This window comes from Vigna unguiculata, chromosome 6 (assembly GCF_037176805.1).
Source record: "Vigna unguiculata cultivar grain cowpea cultivar isolate G323 ecotype 2 chromosome 6, ASM3717680v1, whole genome shotgun sequence".
In the NCBI taxonomy this organism is placed as follows: domain Eukaryota; kingdom Viridiplantae; phylum Streptophyta; class Magnoliopsida; order Fabales; family Fabaceae; genus Vigna; species Vigna unguiculata.
This window is the reverse complement of record NC_140797.1, coordinates 44,666,208-44,686,874: the sequence shown is the minus strand read 5'-3', so window position 1 is coordinate 44,686,874 and position 20,667 is coordinate 44,666,208. Positions and strand designations below refer to the sequence as shown.

At 31.4% G+C, this 20,667-nt stretch overlaps 3 protein-coding genes across 3 annotated transcripts; 1 reads left to right on the top strand and 2 right to left on the bottom strand.

Moving 5' to 3' along the window:
* The first annotated feature begins 1,624 nt into the window (after positions 1 to 1,624).
* Positions 1,625 to 8,424, top strand: LOC114188995 (nucleoside hydrolase 3-like). The gene is made up of 12 exons (XM_028077690.2): positions 1,625 to 1,800; positions 1,957 to 2,149; positions 2,492 to 2,671; positions 2,823 to 2,933; positions 3,068 to 3,400; positions 3,563 to 3,748; positions 3,841 to 4,119; positions 4,407 to 4,529; positions 6,308 to 6,759; positions 6,885 to 7,086; positions 7,357 to 7,662; positions 7,785 to 8,424. Exons 2-12 carry the CDS (start codon positions 1,988 to 1,990, stop codon positions 8,076 to 8,078), a joined length of 2,628 nt encoding a protein of 875 aa, XP_027933491.1. The 5' UTR covers positions 1,625 to 1,800; positions 1,957 to 1,987; the 3' UTR covers positions 8,079 to 8,424.
* An 890-nt stretch (positions 8,425 to 9,314) lies between these two features.
* On the bottom strand, positions 9,315 to 11,349 carry LOC114188996 (histidine-containing phosphotransfer protein 1-like). Its single transcript, XM_028077692.2, has 7 exons — positions 11,065 to 11,349; positions 10,821 to 10,909; positions 10,571 to 10,701; positions 10,176 to 10,244; positions 9,836 to 9,907; positions 9,612 to 9,684; positions 9,315 to 9,517 (listed from the first exon to the last, which is right to left on the bottom strand). Exons 2-7 carry the CDS (start codon positions 10,878 to 10,880, stop codon positions 9,455 to 9,457), a joined length of 468 nt encoding a protein of 155 aa, XP_027933493.1. The 5' UTR covers positions 10,881 to 10,909; positions 11,065 to 11,349; the 3' UTR covers positions 9,315 to 9,454.
* A 5,256-nt stretch (positions 11,350 to 16,605) lies between these two features.
* LOC114186707 (putative prolyl 4-hydroxylase 4) lies at positions 16,606 to 20,667 on the bottom strand. Its single transcript, XM_028074680.2, has 6 exons — positions 20,446 to 20,667; positions 20,196 to 20,358; positions 19,479 to 19,536; positions 17,903 to 18,078; positions 17,254 to 17,323; positions 16,606 to 17,146 (listed from the first exon to the last, which is right to left on the bottom strand). The coding sequence occupies exons 1-6, from the start codon at positions 20,586 to 20,588 to the stop codon at positions 16,857 to 16,859; spliced, it is 900 nt and encodes a 299-aa protein (XP_027930481.2). The 5' UTR covers positions 20,589 to 20,667; the 3' UTR covers positions 16,606 to 16,856.

Below are 20,667 nucleotides of genomic sequence, written 5' to 3'. Positions count from 1 at the left end.
CTTTTCAGGATGTGATATATTATCATAAAACATAAAAACATATATGGATTACTCGTGATTGGAGTCTTGGTCCTTTATGTTTTTTAACATATATAAAAATTAATATATAAATAAAATATTTTCTTTTAATTTTAATTATACTTATAAAAGCATTTTAATATTTTCTAAAAATCCATTATTGTCGATTATTACAATAAAAAATGAATAATAAAAAGGTCTACAAATATTTGAGAGATTTAAATAAAAATATTAAATTGTACCAGATCTAATCCAAAATAAAGTTGTTTAGTATATAAAATAAAAATGGGCTAGAAATCATGAAAAAAAAAATGATTTAAGTTTTAAACTTTTTTAGAATGATAGTATTTGTATTACTACAATTTGACTTTCTCTATGAGGCATATATTCCTGGAAGTGATTAAGCGCACATGCAGTGGAAAAAGTCATTCCTTCATTCATTCATATAATAAAATCAAACTCACTTTTTTGCTCACAAATCAACACCATTTACTCTCTACCCTCGCTGATTCTCTCAAAAAAATATCACAATCCCACACCAATTAAATTAATTTATAAACTAAAAACTGTGTATGTAATCTAAAACACAATAAATTTGTTTTCCTTCACACACCCATCAGAAATTATTAAAGAATATGACTTCTATTTGATTTCAAGACATTTAAATTTTTATAATTTATAAAAAAATTAATTAATTAATACAACATCACTTAAGAACTTCTGCAGCAGCACGCACCAATGGCATTCTCTCTTCTGAACTACACAACTTTTTTAGTCTCTCTCTCTCTCTGTCAACTGCAGAGAGGAACTCTCTTTTCTCCACACACCAAAACATTCATATTAACTTAACTTATCCACATTCTCTCAATTATTCTTCAACACTCAGCAAATTATTCTTCAACAATTACCAACACCATTCTCTCATTTCTTCTACTCAAAATAATGGAACTCTCCATCTTTAAGCTTGCATTATCCATAACTGAGCACTTAGAAATCATTGTAGATGTTACTCAACAAAACAAGTTCTCTGTATCAACCTTTTCAGCACCACAGTTCTATCTATACGTGTGTTGGTAACTGCTATCTGCCTTCACTTCTCATCATACTTTTTCTTTTATCTATATTATATATTATACTCTTGCAAGAGAACATTTAGATCATAAATAATTTATAAGTTGGTCCAGATTTTATTTTATAAGTTAGTTTTTTGGAATCAAGTTAATTTTAAAGCTTAAACGTTACTAAAAATTAGTTTTGTTTATGAAGTTGAATTAGACTTAAAGTTTGAATATTATTCAAATGAGACTGTATTGTTAAATTTTTTTTTTCACTTTTACACTGTTTATTTTGTTTGTCTTTTCTATTTTACTGATAAGTCAGAATCATCCTCAGCTTAAGATTAATGAAAAGGAAAAAATCAACCCAAAAAATAAAAATAAAATGTTTTTTTTTTAAATCATTTTCATTGTTGTCTTTTGTTTTATGGTGTAGACCAAACAGCAACAAGTACACCTGTAACTATGCTATTCATCAAAGAAATGGAATAACAGATTTTTAAAGGTAACCACAAGTAAAGATCATGAGTCACCCCAATCCCAATATACTCTTTTAGCATTTACTTACTTTTCAAAATTAAGTAATTCTTTTTCTGCTTCTTCTTTATCCTTCTCTTCTCCGTGGATTGCCAGAATAGATTAATATTGCATGTATGCAATTTCATGCACTACAAAGCCAATGAACACCTAAATTAAGTTGTTTTCCAATTCTACTTTTCTAACAGGGGTGTGTGACCTAATAATTTATTTACGTTCCTTTCACTTCCTCCACACAATAAATGAATTCTCTCTTCTTTACATGTTTTTCGCAGCTCTTACTTTATGTTCATCAAAACTCCTTTTGACTCTTTGACATTCCAACTGCATACTTTGTATGCAACAGAATTCTAGGTTACTCCAAAAGTAGAGAGAGAATGTCTCCAATGAAGTTTTGTGTAGCTGTGGTATTGGTTATGTTAGCAACTACCATGGAAGGCCAACATCATCGAATTCTTTTGGATACAGATGTTGATACTGATGATGTATTTGCTCTGCTCTACCTTTTGAAGCTCAATAGATCAGAGTTTCAATTGGAGGTTAGAACACCAAACCAAATTCAGAAACATATGGTGTATTTCCTTTATCTGTTTTCTTATTTTTGTTCTACTGTCATTGCTTTCATTCACCAAGTTGAAATCATTTTCATATTTTAGTAAATCTGACTAATAAAGGATCTGTCATGGTAAAAAGTGGTACTTTTTCTTTCTTTCTTTTTACTGGATAAGCCATAAGCAGTGTTTCATGTGTTGGATTTGATCTTATGAAGATGACATTGCATGTATGACATGATGAAAAGGATGATTATGCCATGCACTATTTTAGCATTTTGGATATGGAATTTTGTGATGTTTGAAGTGTGCATATACATGTAACTATAGGGAGTGACAATTAGTGCAAATGCTTGGACTAACGTGGGACATGCTGTGAATCAAGTTTATGACATACTTTACATGATGGGACGAGATGACATAGCAGTTGGAATGGGAGGTGAGGGTGGAATACTCCCAAATGGTACCATACTCCCAAATGTAGGTGGATATCTTTCAATGATAGAACAGGTATATATGTCTCATCTTTTTTCTTTTTGTTTTCCTTTTCCAAACACATCATAAGACAAAACTTATGAAAGTGTTCATGTTCATGTTTTATGCAACATCATATTCATGTTGATGATTGAAATGTTGGATCAAATGAAATTCATTGGATTAGGGAATGACAACAACAGGAGGTTGCAGATACAGACAAGCCATTCCTAAGGGTCGAAGAGGGCTCTTAGATATTGATACTAATTATGGCATACGAAAAGCTTTCCTTCCACAGGTATATAATAAACATTGTTAATTCCAACATGCTCCTTTGATAATGAGTTTCATTGAAACTAAACTGATTCATTTGTTGGAATATCTTGTAATCTGTGTACTAATACTGATTTTTTGTTGTTGATTGAGAATTAGGGGAGAAGAAAATACACTCCCTTACAACAAGCAACTGCTCAGGAAGTGCTGATTGAGAAAATATCTGCAGGTCCAATAACTTTGATTGTGATTGGGGTGCAAACAAACATTGCTCTTTTTCTTATGAATAATCCACACTTGAAGAAAAATGTGAAGCATATTTACATCATGGGTGGTGGTGTAAGGTCAAGAAACCCAACTTGTTGCCCCCAAAATGCTTCCTCTTCCTGTGTTCCTAAGCAATGTGGTGACCCAGGCAATTTATTCACAAACTATAAAGCTAACCCTTATGCAGAGTTCAATATATTTGGTGACCCTTTTGCAGCATATCAGGTTACTCTCAAACTCTGTGTACAATTATTGATTCTTAAAAAGTTAAAGTGTGTTTCAATCATTTGCATTAAAGGATTATACAAATTATTTAGATAAATTTTCAACAACACTTGTAGTAGAACTGTATCTAAAGTTTTGTCCTCATTCTGAATGTTGTTCTAGGTTATTCATTCTGGTATACCTATTACACTTGTCCCTCTTGATGCAACAAACACAATCCCCATCACTGAAGAATTCTTTAATGAATTTGAGAAAAGTCAAGACACATACGAGGCACAATACTGTTTCAAGTCCTTGAAAATGGCTAAAATGGCTCGTGATAATTGGCTTGACAACCAATTTTACACGGTAACATCTCAATAATATGTGCCTATGCTATATATGATGTTTCTTATCAAACATAAAAAGGAGTTTATACTGATACTACTCGTTGTTAACAGAGTTATTTTATGTGGGATTCTTTCGCATCTGGTGTAGCAATCTCAAGCATGAGAAACCCCAATAAAAAAAATGAATTTGCTGAAATGGAGTACACAAACATCACTGTAATCACTTCAAACAAACCATTTGGAATATGTGATGGGTCTAATCCATTCTTTGATGGCCTCAAAGTACCTAAATTCAATCTAAAGAAAGGTGGAGTGCACAGTGGCCATGTTCAACAAGGGCTTAAAGATCAATTTTGCTTTGTGAAGAATAATGGGAAAGGTAGATGTCAGGTACTTGCTTTTATCTTTGGTTTCATCTTTGAGATTATACACATACTTAATCAAAGTATGGAGTCAGATTCTCAATTGATTTTTTTTATTTTGTCTTCTCTTGAACATTAAAAATATACTGTATTAATATTTTAAATATTTTTTTAATATATTTTAAAACATTAAAATTAGTAATAATTAATGTATTATGAAAACACAAAAGAGAAATCGCAAAAAAATTCCAGAAGAGAGTCCGAATTCAAAAAAATGGTTTTGTTTATTACTTACAAAATGTGTTATCTGTGTAGGATGGTTATACATATGAGGTGGATGGTCCTAACTCAGTGAAAGTACTTATTGCTACTAAAGCAAAGCCTAACCAAGATGTTAGGAGTCCACTTGACAAACAATATTTCAAAAGCCTCTTGAATGTAAGTTTGCTTTTATTTTACTTTAACCTATTTAATTTCGTTTTATTACTAAAAAAACAACTTTGGTGAGGAATAAAGTCATCATAAATTAAATAAAATTATGTTAAAAAACTGTTAGTAACCAAAGTTGTGACAAAAAGAAAAAAAAAGTCATCACAAACATTTTTGTGAGAGATAATATGTTCCAACCTATAAAACACCTATTTAATATATATGTTATTCCTTCACAAATGATAACGAATATAAACTTTCCCAACAAATTGTGAAGGATTTGTGTGTTAGAAAGAATACATGAATACGAAAAGAATTTTATATTATGCTAAAGTGTTTGTTAAATTTATTTTTTAGTTATTGTAGACACCTTTAATGTTGATATTTATTAACAGTATTTTTTTTTTAATTATGAGATATAGAAAATAATCAATATTATATATATATATATATATATATATATATATATATATATATATATATATATATATATATATATATATATATATATATATATATGCGCGCACTCTAAATATAATAAAATTACTTAATTAGTTGTGGTATTTTTTAAGATTGATATTATGTACTATCTTTATATATAATAAAATATCTAATATGTACTTTCATATTAAGTATAATCGTATTTAATTTAGACAATGATTTAAATAATAGCATTAAGGAATTAGCTTAATTAGGAAAAAAACTTGATCACAAATAGAACATGCTCCAGATTGCTTAATATATCTTATTGGCATTATGTATAAGGAAACCATTTAAATATAAACTGAAGAACCATTTCAATAATAAAACATGCAGAAACTCAACTTAATTTTATATAAACTAAATAGGTAAGGGCAAGTTGGAAATGAGAGGATAAAGTGTACAACCAACAAAATTTTTAGCATAAATATAGAATAAACCGTGAAAATTGTATGATTTAGGTTTTGATATTTGGATAATTGAGACTTAAACATTTTAGTGGTTTATTCTCTAGTATAAGATTTATATTTGTATAAGAGTAACATGAGTTCTTGAATTTGAATAATTCAGATTCATCATATTTAAATCATAAATTATAGTAATTTTTTCTGTAATTCTTCTTGAATCTTGATAAATAATTTAAATTATAATTTCTTAATACAAATTTCAGTAATTTATCAAAAGTTTATTACTTATACAAATTTCAGTAATTCTTCACCAGAAGTTTTATTACATATATAATTTATGTTGTGATCAATTTTATAACGAAAATTCTGCTATGGATGAAAGTTTCTGTATAAAATGCGTCAAATAATATTTCAAATTCGATTTTTAACATTCTTTGTGCTGGAAAACGAATAATAATGGTATATTTTTTGTACCAAACTTCATCATTGAAGTATATTCTTCAAGTATGTAATATATATAACGAACATCATAGTAATGGAAAATATTTTATCACAAAATCCATTACAAATAGCTTAATTGAATGTTGTCACTCACGATGATTATGATCCGTCACAAATATTGTTAGGTTGAGAAATTTTCCTCAATCACATTTATTAGTTTTAATTTTTCTGACAGTTATTTGATATTTATCTAAAATAAATCACTAATTAATTTATTTAAAATGAATCGCATCACTGAGTAATTATGCATCGACTATTACTGGATCTATAAAATAAGATTTAGCTTATATCTACTTTTCAACCTTTGATGTTGTATTTGACAACTCTTAAATGCACACATCAGTGAGGAGACAAAATGTCATAAATGAATGATGATCTGAATTTTATGGTGGTTGTCAGGTTTTAAAGCAAGCAGAAAATGGTGGGAGGTTCAACTTCACTACACAGTTTCCTTACTACAAAGAAGTAACTTATGTGCCAAATTTTGAAAACAAAACATTAGGGAAACCTATTGTGTTTGATATGGACATGAGCATAGGAGATTTTCTTGCTCTATTCTACCTCCTTAAAGTTGATGTTGAAGTCATAAATCTTAAGGCAATAATTGTGAGTCCAACTGGGTGGACAAATGCTGCAACAATAGATGTAATTTATGATTTACTACACATGATGGGTCGTGATGATATCCCAGTTGGTCTTGGTGAAGTTTTTGCAGTGAATGAATCAGACCCACAATTCCCACTTGTTGGAGATTGCAACTATGCTAAAGCAATTCCCCATGGAAATGGTGGACTTTTGGACTCTGACACTCTTTATGGACTTGCTCGTCATTTACCACGTAGTCCCAAAAGGTGCTTTTCTTCTTATGTTTTTAGCTTTGCATAAACCTTAAATCTTTTCAAAGATAAGCATGTGCATGATAAGTGAGAAATTTTGTCAAAAGGTTACACTAACAGTTTGATATGTGACTGATTAGGTATACGCCTATAAATTCTATGAAGTTTGAAGCTCCTCAAGATACTGATGAACTTAATTTCAGACAACCATTGGCAATGGAAATTTGGGAGTCTGTATTGCAAACAATGGAACCTAGATCTAAGATTACAGTGTTAACCAATGGACCCTTGACTACTTTGGCAAAGGTTGTATCACTCAAAAACATTAGCTCAAGAATTGAGGTAAGTTATATTTCACAATCATCCCAGAATATCAGTATTTTATTCTTTTTAATCTATGTTGTGCATGATTTCAGCCTTTTTGATATATCAGTCAGCTAAAGCTTTTACATTGTTAAATATTAGAAAGTTTGATTTCCTTGTCATTTTTTTTTTTTAATTTGTGGAGGGGTTGAGCTATGAAATGATTTTACTTGTTTTTAAGTAACAAATTTAGTGAAATTTAGATCAAGTTTGATGGATTTTAAGTAACAAGAATTTTCAATGTTTCAGGAGGTTTATGTGGTGGGAGGACACATCAACAAGAATGTCTATGACAAAGGAAATGTATTTTCTGTTCCTTCCAACCACTATGCAGAATTTAATATGTTCCTAGATCCTTTAGCAGCCAAAATAGTGTTTCAATCAGAAGTTAACATCACACTCATTCCACTCAATGTCCAGCATAAAGCAAGTTCGTTTTCACACATTTTATGTTGGTTGCGTAGGATTCAACAGACACCTGAAGTTGTGTTTTCCAAGCGTGTGCTATTAAGGCTACAACGTCTGAAGAAAAGCCACCACAGATATCAGCATATGGTATACAGAGTCAATATATTGAGTTTAATCTCTCTATCATATGATACTATGTTACTATTGTGGTTTGGTTTTTTTCTATATTGTTTCTGCTACTTACGTTTTGTGTTTGCAACGTCTCATAGGATACATTCTTAGGAGAAATTCTAGGTGCTGTTGTCGTAGCTGACAAGCATTCAAGTCTAAGTGAAAAATTTGAGGTGAAGCCGGTTAAAGTGTTGGCCCAAGGAGATGTGTCCATGGATGGAAAAATGGTGGTGGATGAGGAAGATGGAAAATTAGTCAGAATTTTAAGCCATGTGAATGCAAAGGCTTATCATAAGATGTATGCAAACAGGCTTGGTGACTGGAACCAATCGGCTAAGATAGGAAGCTTTGAAGATCAGAGAAGGAAATGGAGTCATCCACATTCCTCATGACAAAAGCTTGAGGGAACTTCCTCATGGTTCCCCTCTAAAAGAAGAACATGTTTTCTTATTCTATACACTGGAGTTTTTGTTGTGTGGTTGATATTATTCAAGCCTTGATGTAAACTTTTTAAGTTTCATATATAGGAAAAGAAATAAAGCAACTTAGGATACGATAAATACTTCAAAGCAAAATATAACAGATTAACCTATACTGATTTTGGCTATCATCTTGTAATTACCCTTTAAATTCTTACATGACAATTGTATCAACTTTAGATGAAACAGTGTACTACAATGCATAAAAACTTAAAAAATGTTATGTCTCAAACATGAGTAAGGAGCATAAACTTTTGAATAGTATAATATTCAAAGTATAAAGATTCTGTCATCAGAAGCAGTTATTTATTTGGCATGTTTCATTGTATCAGTGAACAGAAACGAGGATAAATCTTCACTGCATGTGCCTGAGCGTGGCATTGGTGAGTTAACAGAGCTGTGGGGTTAGCATGTCTAAGGTTTGGGATAAGCATCCTAAGAATATCAACATAAAATTTCAAAAACGATTTTGTTTGGTAATAAGGCATATGGTCATGTTGGGCATTCATTTCCTTTTGTGATTTACTCCACTAAGGAGTAGACAAAAAGAGACAACGCCACTGCATCATGATTTGACTTCTAAGGAATCATATCTCCTCAAGATTCTCTTATCTTCCACAACAATTTTTAATACTTTTTTGCCGTCCTTGCCAGTTTCTTATTCCAAAATAAAGTGACTTTACAACCCCATTAGCTTATACCCCTACATTCTTTCAGCCATGGTGTGACAACTGGCTTATATCACTATATTATTCTTTCACCCTAAATACTGTCATTTATAGGATATTGCCATTTGATGCCATCACCATCCCTAGTCCACCACATCGCACTTCAGGTAAATAAAGAATCATGTATCATTCCCCATGGCCAAACATTTTGTTGACTGAAATTTTGTGTAAGTTCAGTGACAGTTTATATCTTCAAATAGAAAGAATTAGTAACACGCTGTATGATGTAACAAAATGAGAAAGATGGAGAGAAGTATAAAGGGCGAAATAAGTATTTGTGCAATTAAGGCATTATTCAGGCATCATTCTTGCAATTTATTCGTGTTTTCAAAGGATTGCACTGTGTTCAAAGGACTTAGTTCATTTGATGGTGCTATCATCCTTCATTAAAGCATGCAAGAGATTATAAATTATGAAGAGCTTTTTGGTGAAGAAAAAGGTACATTGGATGGAATCTTATATCTTCACAAAAACCATACATTCACCATGGACATAAGATAAAGGATAATCTTTTAACAAAGATGAGAATCATAACACAAACATCTCTACAAAACCACCCAGTCACCCACTGAAACTCAGTTCCGTAGGGATTGACCCACCAGCTGCCACGATCTGTTGCTCAAGCTGCATCAAGAATTCATAAAAGAAATATAAATTACAAATCCAGAATGTAAATAGAATGATATTCAGTTTTCTAAGTTTTCCATCTAGTTAATACCCTGAACAGTGTTTCAAGCTTATTCTTGACAAGGCAGTACTCTTGCTTCACTTGTTGCAGACATCTGAGGCACCTGCAGAAACTTTCAATAATGAGACCATGAAATAAACCAAACTAGCACACTGTAGCACTTAAAGCACGAGTAGCTTATTCATTCAAACTTGTGCACTTATCCTTCGAGACGCCAAAACTATTGAACAACTTTATAAAGATTAACAACTCACGCATCAGTGTTCTGCTCCTCACAGAAGTTGCGGAAAGCAATGCAGGCATTTTTCACCCTTTGTGCACCTATGCTGTGAACCAGACAAACAAAAACAAACTTGCCTCAGCAAACCAAGAGAAGACAGCATAGCATAGGCACTGGTTTCTCCTAATTAAGCTTAATTAGTCTTTTTATCCCGAGTATTAAACAATAAAACTCAACCTGTATAGGAACCAGAAGTTACACAAGCATTGGAAGGACAGACACAAACCAACACAGCTTAATCACACAAAAAGTCCAACGTATTCGGATTGCACGGTATTTTACATTTTTGGCTGGCTTTAAATAGAACCCCATACCTTGAACTGCTACCCTTTAACTGGTGAACATGAGCATCAACCTTTTTGAAGTCAACGCCATTCTGATCTCTGCACAGGAAAAGCCCCAAGAACATGGAAGAAGATCATGCACTTGCCTAAATTCATCACTTGACATAAAACAGTACTAACAAACAGCATTGCACTAAGTTTCTCACATATTCATCCAATCAATGCTTTCACAACCAAGTGTGGATTTTCCGCGGTAACAAAAGGTGACAGCATGAAATCCCACCCATTAAATTATAATAATAAAATAAAACGTAATTCAAAAAATCATAAACCTCAGGGAGTTCTTTTATTTAAATGCATGGTCCATTTTTAATTGCCGTTTATTAACACAAAATTGAGCGTGGAAAGTAAGAAACGATACTGACAGCGCAAAGGTGAGATCTTTGAGAAGCCTTTCAGAATCTTCGAAGAAGAGAGAGACGACTTCGACGACAAAGTCAGGGTTGTTCTCATCTTGAAGCTGCTGAAGTTGCAGAAACTGACCATCCAAGAACCCCTTTTCGAAAACAAAAAAAAAAAATTCAAGAATTGAAAGCAACCCAACAACAGATCTACTACTAGCAATTTAAAAAGGCTGAAAAGAAAATAAAAGAAGAGAAAGAGAAAGTGTGTTACCTCGAGGAAAAGGGATTTGGTGTAGTCGATCCACTGTCTCTGCATCTGACCCACGTCCATGGTTTATTGGGTGTGCTCCTCTCTGTTGTCTGTCACACAACACAACACAAAACAGGAAGACAGTGGTGGTTGTGTTGTTATATTATGTTGTGTTACAAAAAGAAGCAGTGAATGAGTGAGTTTATTTATTTATTATTAGTGAATGAAATAGTGTGAGAAATGAAATGAAGGGGAAAGATAGTACCTTGAATGAGAGAGACAGAAACAGAGAGAGAGAGAAGGCAGAATATTTTAAGGTTTGGGTGTTGTGTCTGCTCTAATACTCTCTGGATGGCCCCGGGAGAAAGGGTTTTTATTCTCTCTTTTCTTTTCTCTTCTCTTCTCTTTTCTCTTCTCTTTTCTCTTCAGTTATGCTTTCTTTGCTCTCTCTCTCTCTGCACCATTTGGGGCCCCACTTTCCCTCTCTCTCTTATTTATACCATTCATTCATTTCTTCCTAACGTTTCCTTCCACATTACTCTCTTCTCCAATCTCAAATCTTCTCATCTTCGTTTTTATTACACAGACACAAAACACAACAGAAGAAAATTAAGTAAATAAACACAGTTCAATTTGACAGTCAAAATGTACTTGTGTTTTCTTTTATATTCCATTACTACTCCACAGAACTGATTATGTTTCACTTTAAAATAAATTTATTACGTTGTAGGTTTAAACAAGAAAGGTGGTGAGATGCATAAAAAGAAAGAAAAACAAGCTTAATTTTGATTCTACTAATATTGATAATTTGAATTATCATCATTTGTTATAATGTCTTTTCTATTTATTTAACCTTTTCATGTAAATACATCATGTTTAATTAGGAAAATTTTTCATGTATACCTCTTTTTTTTTAGGCTTAAATACTTTTTTGTCCTCATTCTTGTAGTGTTTGTTGCGAATGGTCATCATTTTCACAGAATGTTTAAAATGGTCCTCATTTCTACCGAATGTTTAGAATGATCCTCATTTTCGCAATTCGTGTTTTATTTGGTCCTTTTCTATAACGTTATTTAAATCATTAATGGAACATTGTACATGTGGCACGATTTGTATTAGGGTGTATTACGTGTACTGTACAGGTGGCTTAATTAGATATGTGGGGATAAATAAGTGAGCTAGGGTTTTGGTAGGGAATGTTTGGGCAGTTGGTGAGTTTTGGCAATCTTGTTCCTTCATTCCCAATTGGTATTGCTGCAATCTTCTTCTTCCTGCAATCCTATTATATAGGTATGTTACGGTCTCAATCTTCTTCCTTTACCTCTGGTTGTAATCGTTGAAGACAACCATGTTGTATCACTTTGTGCACTATTAGTGGTTCAACGAGAAACAAATTAACCCCGATTTGTAGTTGCAGAGAGATGGCTGCTTTGAGGATGGCAAGAACTCTAAAGAATATTGGTAAAAAATTTTGAGTACAATCTATTTTTATTTTTGTGTTAATAATAAATTGATTTTAATTTTTGGTTTATTGATTTATAGAGTGGTGGTTCAAATAATGTGGGCTGCAAGTTTTTCAAATGGTGGTGTTGATGAAAATGATGTCATCATCATGACACAAATGAGACAGATTAATGATTTGGAGAAGTCATTGAAGTTGCTGAGAAGAGGCTGCAATTAGTAATAGGGTTAACTTGAGTTGTTATTGTATGATTCGTATTGTTATTGTGTGTAATTAAGCCCTAGCTCACTTATTTATCCCCAAATATGTAATTAAGTCACTTGTACAGTACAATACATGTAACACACCCTAATACAAACCGTGCCACATGTACAATGCTCCGTTAATAATTTAAACGGCGTTACAGAAAAGGACCAAATAAAACACGAATTGCGAAAATGAGAACCATTCTAAACATTTGGTAAAAATGAGGACCATCCGCAACAAACACTACGAAAATAAAGACCAAAAAGGTATTTAAGCCTTTTTTTTATTTCTAATTAACTCTTAATATATATTTTTTTTACTTTTTTAATTTATTTTCTTTAAATTTTTTAATATTTTAAAATAAAAGTAATATTTTGTTAATGTTAAATAAAAAAATTAAGATGTTTCATTTAACTAGTGAAACAATGATATAAATTCACAACAAATTATTCCTATGCAACAACAAAAATAGAAAAACTATTTGTTTTAAATAATTGATTATATTAATTAAATATAAAAAAATGTGAAGTGTATGAAAAAGAAAATAGCATAATTTTACTTTCATTAATATTGATAATTTTGATATATTATATGTTTATATATATATATATATATATACGTGTGTATATATATATATATATATATATATATATATATATATATATATATATTTAACTTAAGCGAATATATTAACTCATACCACAAATTATCATCATACAAATAGAAATAAGTGCTACCAATTAATCTCTTCTCGCATGAGTGTAGTAATCTTGCCTACCAAGTCTTAGAAAATAAATTCTTTTAAGTTTTTCAAGAATCTTAGACTGAGAATATTTTATTATATTTAATATGACAATTTTAAAAATCATTATCAAAATCTAACAATTTATGGAATATTTTTTAATCATGTATAGTGGCAAAATTTTGTAGTCCAGAATTTTTGTTGGATATCTTTTGAGTGGTTTTTATTACGTGTCTTCAAAATACATTAACTTTAAAAAAAATATTTTAAAATATCAAAATCAATATAATTTAAAAGTATAAATCATAATTATGTTTCTCATTGTACCAACATTTGAGATGTATTAAATATATTTATGACATTCCCATGAAACATGATTTATAAATGACAAAATTATTATGAAGAATGTTTTCACTAATTATTGATAAATTAGTTGTTTTAAAAATGATAAATTGTGATCCATAAATAGTTATTTTAGTCTTTATATTTAAATTAATTCATTTTAATCTTTACAAATACCATTTTAACCTTTTTAGTTCCTATGCAGGCTTGTTTAATTTCTTCAACCTTCACATTCTTATTTAAAAGTCGAACTTAATAATTTGATGTACTGGATTTAAAATTGTGGGTTGCATTAGGAAAGAAGAAGAGAGAGGAAAAAAGAATGTAATTAATTTGAGTGTGGGGATGAGTTGGAAGGTGCAATGCACTTAGAATCTGTTTGGAAGAGAAGGACCACAAAAAATGGCCATCTTTCTCATTTCTCTGATTTGACACCATTCTCTCTTTTTCTTTCTTCCATCTTTTCCAACTCCTTCACATACGGAAGCCTATGCTCACACCATTTCCTTTTTTGTTCTCTTCTCTTATAATTTCCATAACACTTTTCTCATCACATCTATAATACAATACCACGTTTCAACACCGAATCATGTCCATAAACACTTCTTAATAAGTTACCTTCCTTTCGTATAATCTCATATTAATTAAAAATACAACTAATTTATAATATATAAGTGACTACAAATTTTGTTTTACAATTTAATCTTGTACGATTAAATTAGGTTGAAAATTTATTTCTTTAACATTTTATCAGAATCATGAATTAAAATTTATTCTAATAAAATTCTTTTCCTCGAAATTTTAAAATATATTTGCTTATCATTATTCTTGAACCAAACGTGTACCTTTATTCACCAGTGTTGTTCTTTGTTAACCATACAAGACAAAAGCTTTAAACTTGAATTGACCTGGTAAGAAAATGAGTTAAAAGAAGCAGTTTATGCACAAAACAACAAAGTGCCTTTACAATTTTCAATTATTCTAACATGACACACTTTTTGAGAAAAGATTAGTAATCTAATAGCTTGTTAGGACCTGTATCCTGATCCACTTTTTCTAATATAATAATTACCTGATTTCAGTAATGACGTAGAAGTAAATAATTTTGCCTCAACTTGATCCACCTTCACATGACGGAAAGCCTAACCAAAGAGGCACTTTATCAATTTATACACTAATTATTGGACACCACCAAGGAGGTTGGCCCACAACAATATTTTCTTTCCTTCGCTAGGAAAAGGCATTAATTACTATCTTTCAATAATGTCGTGTCTTTTTAATTTATTTTTTAATATTTCATAAAGAAAAATATCAAACAAAAACATTTAATGTGTTCAAAACCTGAAAAATATTTCATATTTTCTTTACCATCATTCTTTAACACTAAGAATTTCGTATTAACAATTAGTAAAGGTCTCATTGGCGGACCAATAAAGGGACAGGAAACCGTGACCCCAAACTTTTTTTAAATTGTTTTAAATGTTATATAAAAATTGTTTTATTTTTTATTTTTTTAATTATGTATAAAAAATTTGATTTTTTGGAATTTTTTAAATAATAAAAGTATATATTAAGAATTGATAAAAATTAAAATAAATATCTTTTTATTTATTTTATAAAATATAACATTTAATGTTAATAAATAATAAAGTATAAAATTAAATTTAATAATAAATAAATAAATTTATTAAAATATTTTTTATTTTTTCTCTCATTGTTTTTTTAGTTTCTCACATACTTTAGACTTTTACTTGTTTTGTTTTCTTTTGTTTATGAAGAAAAAAAAAGAAACTTGAACACAAATTTATTATTTTGTGCTCTCATTTTTGTATGCTTTATTTTATTAATGAAGAAAAAAGTAATTCTTTTTTTCTCAATTGATAGTAAAATATTAGTTTAATAATTAATATTATTTTTTATCTTACGAGAGCATTTGGTATATTTATTTTTATAAATATAGAAGAAAAAGCAATGCACTAAGTGTTTTTTAATAACTGGTTTTTAATTGTGACTTAATTATCATATATTTTTCTTTTATTAATTACGTATCGCAATTTTTATTTAGATTATGATAAATTATCTTTTAGTATTTTTTTTAAAACATAAGTATATTGATGAAGAAATAAAAGAATAAATTAATTATTTAAAAGTAATAAAATGGAAGCTAACGTGAGGAAGAAAATAGACAAAATCAATCCTTGACAAAAATAGGAAGTCAATTACATCTACTTGATTGATTTTTTAATCTGTCTCGTCTTATTTTAACTCTTCTTGTTTATCAGAAAGATAATTTTCTACAGTGAAAATTATCAAAATAAGATTGTAAAATAAAACAGAAGATGAATTTTTTTGCTGACGATATGATTATTTATATTAAAAACAAAATATAACTAAAAATTTTAGTATTGATTCAATTATTATTGAGTTCAATAATCTTACGGATCTATAATTAAATATATAAATTTTAAATATATTTTGGTACCCCATAAATATTGAGCAAGTTCCGCCACCGAAAGTCCTCCTAAATATTTTTCACTCCCGATAGTGATTAGTTACCATTACTTTCTTCGTGTTGCCAAAAGTGATTCTCCTTAAAATAAGGTTCACGAATAGTTCCTGTAATGCATAGAGTAAAATTCAGTAAATTATGTTTTGTAATCACCAGTTAGGCTTCTCATTCATATATTTGGTTAAAACAAAATATTTTGGTTCTCTTGGTTCAATTTTAACTCCAGCTAAGTTGAATTCCAGAAACATATTCTCATTCCACGAAGGCAACAAGTGACCTAACAAAACGGTCAAAACATTACAATAAAAAAATATCGAGTCCAGTTTCTTTTCTGAAATTTTTTAGATTGTGTTCTGTGAGCATTAAAAACACATTATTGTGTTATTTTAAAGATAACTTTAATATATTTTAAAATTATAAAATTAATGATCATGTATTTTGACTTTTGACGTATTTTGAAAGCCCAACAAAGTAACAACGTAGAAAAATCACTAAAGAATCCAAATTAAAAATAACGTACACTTCCATTTCTCTCTGTGTTGTTTTATACAAAAAGTATCCGAGAAAAAAAAAATGGCGAATCCCGCTTTACCTGCCATTACAACTTCATAACTCACAAAATGTACCTCTTGAAAGTGACCATGCCATAGAACACTATCAGGGAGCTAGTCAATATGATGAAACAGAATACAATACAATTCACGAAAAAATGAATAATACCACGTGGAATCTGGAAAACATTCGGTAACACTTGTTCTAACATGCCTTGCAACTTTTCATGCAGTAGCCAGGAAGACCTGGAGATCCAACCATATATTCGGGATTACTAGTGCATTCTCCAAGGTTAGCCCACTTTTCACAGTTTTCATTATGATCACTGCACTCCCCTCCAACCACCGTATCAAATGAGTCCACATGAATCCATTTTGTAGCAGACCATTTCTCACCTTCAAGTACAGGGCATCCTGCATGCAGACTTTTGGTGTCTGGGATAGCATTTGGGAAGAGACTAAAGAAAAGAAGTGCATCACCTCGTTTTGGTTTCACTGTAAATTGTTCGGACGAGAAGGAAACAGAATAATTATTCAAGATAATTTGACAGGCAGCAAATGTTGCATGACATTAGTGGAGAAGAAAAACCATTAAAGCCCACCTGCTATTCCTTTTTGGGCACACTCAGAGAGATCATCATTTGTTTCCGAATCTTTGTGATGTGGAGATTCCTGTAACCAGAATTATAAAGTTCTCTTATTGAATTTAGATACTAGATGCAAAAGGAAAAAACAATTTCCTTAGCAAAATGTTCACACTCTTCTGTGAAACTTGATACATTCATGGAGTGGAAAACAATCAGAATATGATATCGCAGAAACTATTGCATCTACTTCCCCTCTACCTCTACCATTCTCAAAAACTGAAATGTTTCTTAGCATGCATTTTCTACGAGTATATGCCGAAGAGGCCCCAATCTAGTACAAACTTTTAAAACCAAAAGCTTTTGCGCAGTCTCTAGGCTTATCGTTAGAATAACTATGAGCAACTAGTGAAAAGATGAAAGAAACTCTGAGGTTAATATAATCTCGCATGACATTTTGGGTAACTTAAATATGGATTAGTTCTCAGAGATAGGTTCAGTTGACACTCAAAAAATGTAGAACTAAATAAGGATCTGAGCTAGAACAAAAAGGCCAATTATAATTATGGCGGTACCATGAAAAATAATTTGACAAAAATAATAACAGCAATGACTTACCACCCTTATATTTTTATTTCAAAGGAAATATGTGAAATAGTGGACAAACCTCTGCATTAGGGAACACTGTTTCACCGCCTTTGGTTACATCAGAGAGATACATGAGAACAGTGGCAACTCTGTGTCCACCCCGAGCAATATTAACTTGATCAGAAAAGTAATCATAATGAGGGTCGTATTTCTGCCCGTGCTCGTATCTTAATACTTGTATGTCTTCTCCATTTTCTGAAATTCAATAATCAAATACTGTAAGGAATTGACTACTGCCTCCTTATTTTAACATTTTCGTCTTGTGGGTTAAGGGAAGGGAGAGAAGCTGGAAATGCACTTCAATTATTTAACTGATTAGACAATAATTTAATTTATGAAGACACATTTTTTGGTTCGTGGTTTTATGAAGACAGTTTGCACTTGATACTTATGATTCGCAGTAACTATTCTTTGGTCACTATATTTCTGATTTCTCCAGTAAATTTTGAATGTTTTAAATTGTTTCTTTAGCTGCTTCAAAATGGATAGGTGCGTATGGAGAGTTGTCAAGCATTTATTGAATATTGATGATGTAACAACAAATGTTTATGACTGCTAAATATAAGCAGCAGAGCCAATTGAATGCTTGATTGGTACCGGACACAGGAAAAAAGGCGGATGAAAGAGTAACGCCCTTCATGCTTTCCACATACCCTAACATCTTTAAAGTCAGTGCTTAGAGTAATGGAAAAGCTAAATTCACACAAATTAAACCATTTACGCTATTTGGTTAGGAATATAAAAGGGGAAAGTTTATATCAGGAAATAAAGTAATGTGGGACTGTTTGAAAACAGAATTCCATGCTAAAAAAGAGAAATTTGCAGAGAATGATTTAGTGGAGTTAGTTTAAAAAGCGTACTGAATAAAAGCGTACTGAACACATAAGATGTCACTAAATGCAATCAACAGTTTCCTTGTTTCAACTAATAAATGATAATAGCTTCCTATATTTAATTGGGACAAGTTTAAAGTTCAATCTGCCATTTTAGAGGAATGAGAATTGAAATAAACAATTCCGCACATCACAGTCACAATATGCCTCTGATATGCAGAATGATACCGGAAAGGAAACTGTGCAGGAATATGGAAGAGAGAGAGAGAGAGAGAGAGAATGGGTTGCCTAAAACTTAAAAAAACTGTGAATCTTAATAGCTCGAAAACCCACAATTAGCATCACAGTTCAGTCCTGAAATAATGTGCTTATGTTCTATTCAACAAGTAAACATATTCAACAGTTCAGTCCTATGTTTTTTAAAGTCCTTGTTTAAGACTTCCTTTAAAGCCAAAGACTGCGTTACCATAACTACACAAGTGATACTTTGATAGACTTTCTGTAATAGCAAGACTGGAATCTCATCCACTTGTAATGTTAGGGTTTCAGGCTAAAAACTAAATTGATTGTGTGTAATCCAGACATTATAGGAGCAGAAGAAAAAATAACAATAACAAATGACAATTATATAACTACAGTTGTCCCAATCAAGTGCAAGTAAAATCCTTTCGCAATAACAAGTATCAACAGCGCTAAGATATAAGTCCCACAGGTTACAGTAATACGATGCAGACTTCAATCATGATTTTATATATACCGTACCTTTTGGAAGAAAGGTCCATGCCGAAATCCTATCCTCAATACCAGAAATAATGGGATCCTATAAAATAACTGAACAGAGTAAAAAACAGTTCATAGAAAACCTTTCAAAACTAAGACAACTAACAAACACCAATCAGAATATTCTCCCTTACCGTGTTATCCTTCTATAAAACAGTTCTCATCGTTATTCCCTAACTCGTGACTTTCTAAATCACAGGTGGAACAGAATTTTCAAGTCACCAGAGGTTGTTCTCTATCTCATGGGTGGAAATGACTATCTAAATTATTTGGTGCACTTTTTTAACTCTCATCTTCCCCATGGACGCGGGTTCAATTTTCCTTGACGCCATTAAAAGCTTATTTGCTGGGCAAACCTCTCAACAGAGATCCGCTAACACTCAAAGAAAAGACCAATTGAGTGGTCTATAGTTGGATTAAACTATTTGCAATTTAGACCTGTGTCGTAATCCTTTAAATGGACTTCTGTTGGTAGTCCCACAAAGTTATTGGGACCTACCAGATAGCATTGAGAGTGTCTCTCCATGCTACCATTTTCACTAACAAAAAAATCAAGCTAAAGACAATAAACATATGTTCTTCTATCGTTACATTACAGCCCCACATACAGCGCGCATAAGATTGACATTGGATCTACCACTAGCATACAAAATCAAATTCTAAAAACGCAATTAATAGCATTAAATGAAGATAACGAACCTTATTCTTGGAAATGAACATGCCGGAACTGGTTCTGACCTCACTCAACTTGCTCTCACCGGACAAATTATCGGCAACCGCGGATCTCTTGAGCTCCGATTTGGCGATGGAAATCAAGTGGTCGCATTCCAATTCCGTCAGGAAACCCTTGTAAACGAAAGCTCTGCACCATCCAAATCAATGCAATCATCATTTGCTCAATACCAACTAGAGTTTGATAAGAAAAACATGTGTAGAAATACAAACAGACCTCGGTTTCCACGAAATTTGTTTGACCTTGGAAGGGTCTATAATAGCACTAGCGGTCCCGGCGTAGGAACCCCACGCTCCGTGCCATTGCATCATCAACGCCAAAGCTGATACCACTACACACCAAACCCTACTCATCTTCATTTCCCTTTCAATTCCTAACTAACTTTCTCTGTACTTTGCCTTTACACCATCATTAAAGACAGTTTGACTTTTTGAATCT

Bases quoted from the DNA above. Each gene is read 5' to 3' on its own strand.
- LOC114188995 (XM_028077690.2), top strand. From the start codon at position 1,988: ATGTCTCCAATGAAGTTTTGTGTAGCTGTGGTATTGGTTATGTTAGCA. The intron at 3,749-3,840 runs GTAACATCTCAA...CGTTGTTAACAG, and splicing joins TTGACAACCAATTTTACACG to AGTTATTTTATGTGGGATTC. The intron at 4,530-6,307 runs GTAAGTTTGCTT...GGTGGTTGTCAG, and splicing joins ATTTCAAAAGCCTCTTGAAT to GTTTTAAAGCAAGCAGAAAA.
- LOC114188996 (XM_028077692.2), bottom strand. From the start codon at position 10,880: ATGGACGTGGGTCAGATGCAGAGACAGTGGATCGACTACACCAAATCC. The intron at 9,908-10,175 runs GTATGGGGTTCT...TCTGGTTCACAG, and splicing joins TTAAAGGGTAGCAGTTCAAG to CATAGGTGCACAAAGGGTGA. The intron at 9,518-9,611 runs GTATTAACTAGA...TTCTTGATGCAG, and splicing joins AGCTTGAAACACTGTTCAGG to CTTGAGCAACAGATCGTGGC.
- LOC114186707 (XM_028074680.2), bottom strand. From the start codon at position 20,588: ATGAAGATGAGTAGGGTTTGGTGTGTAGTGGTATCAGCTTTGGCGTTG. The intron at 17,324-17,902 runs GTTTGTCCACTA...TTCTGGTTACAG, and splicing joins CAGTGTTCCCTAATGCAGAG to GAATCTCCACATCACAAAGA. The intron at 17,147-17,253 runs GTGGGCTTTAAT...AACAATTTACAG, and splicing joins TGCCCAAAAAGGAATAGCAG to TGAAACCAAAACGAGGTGAT.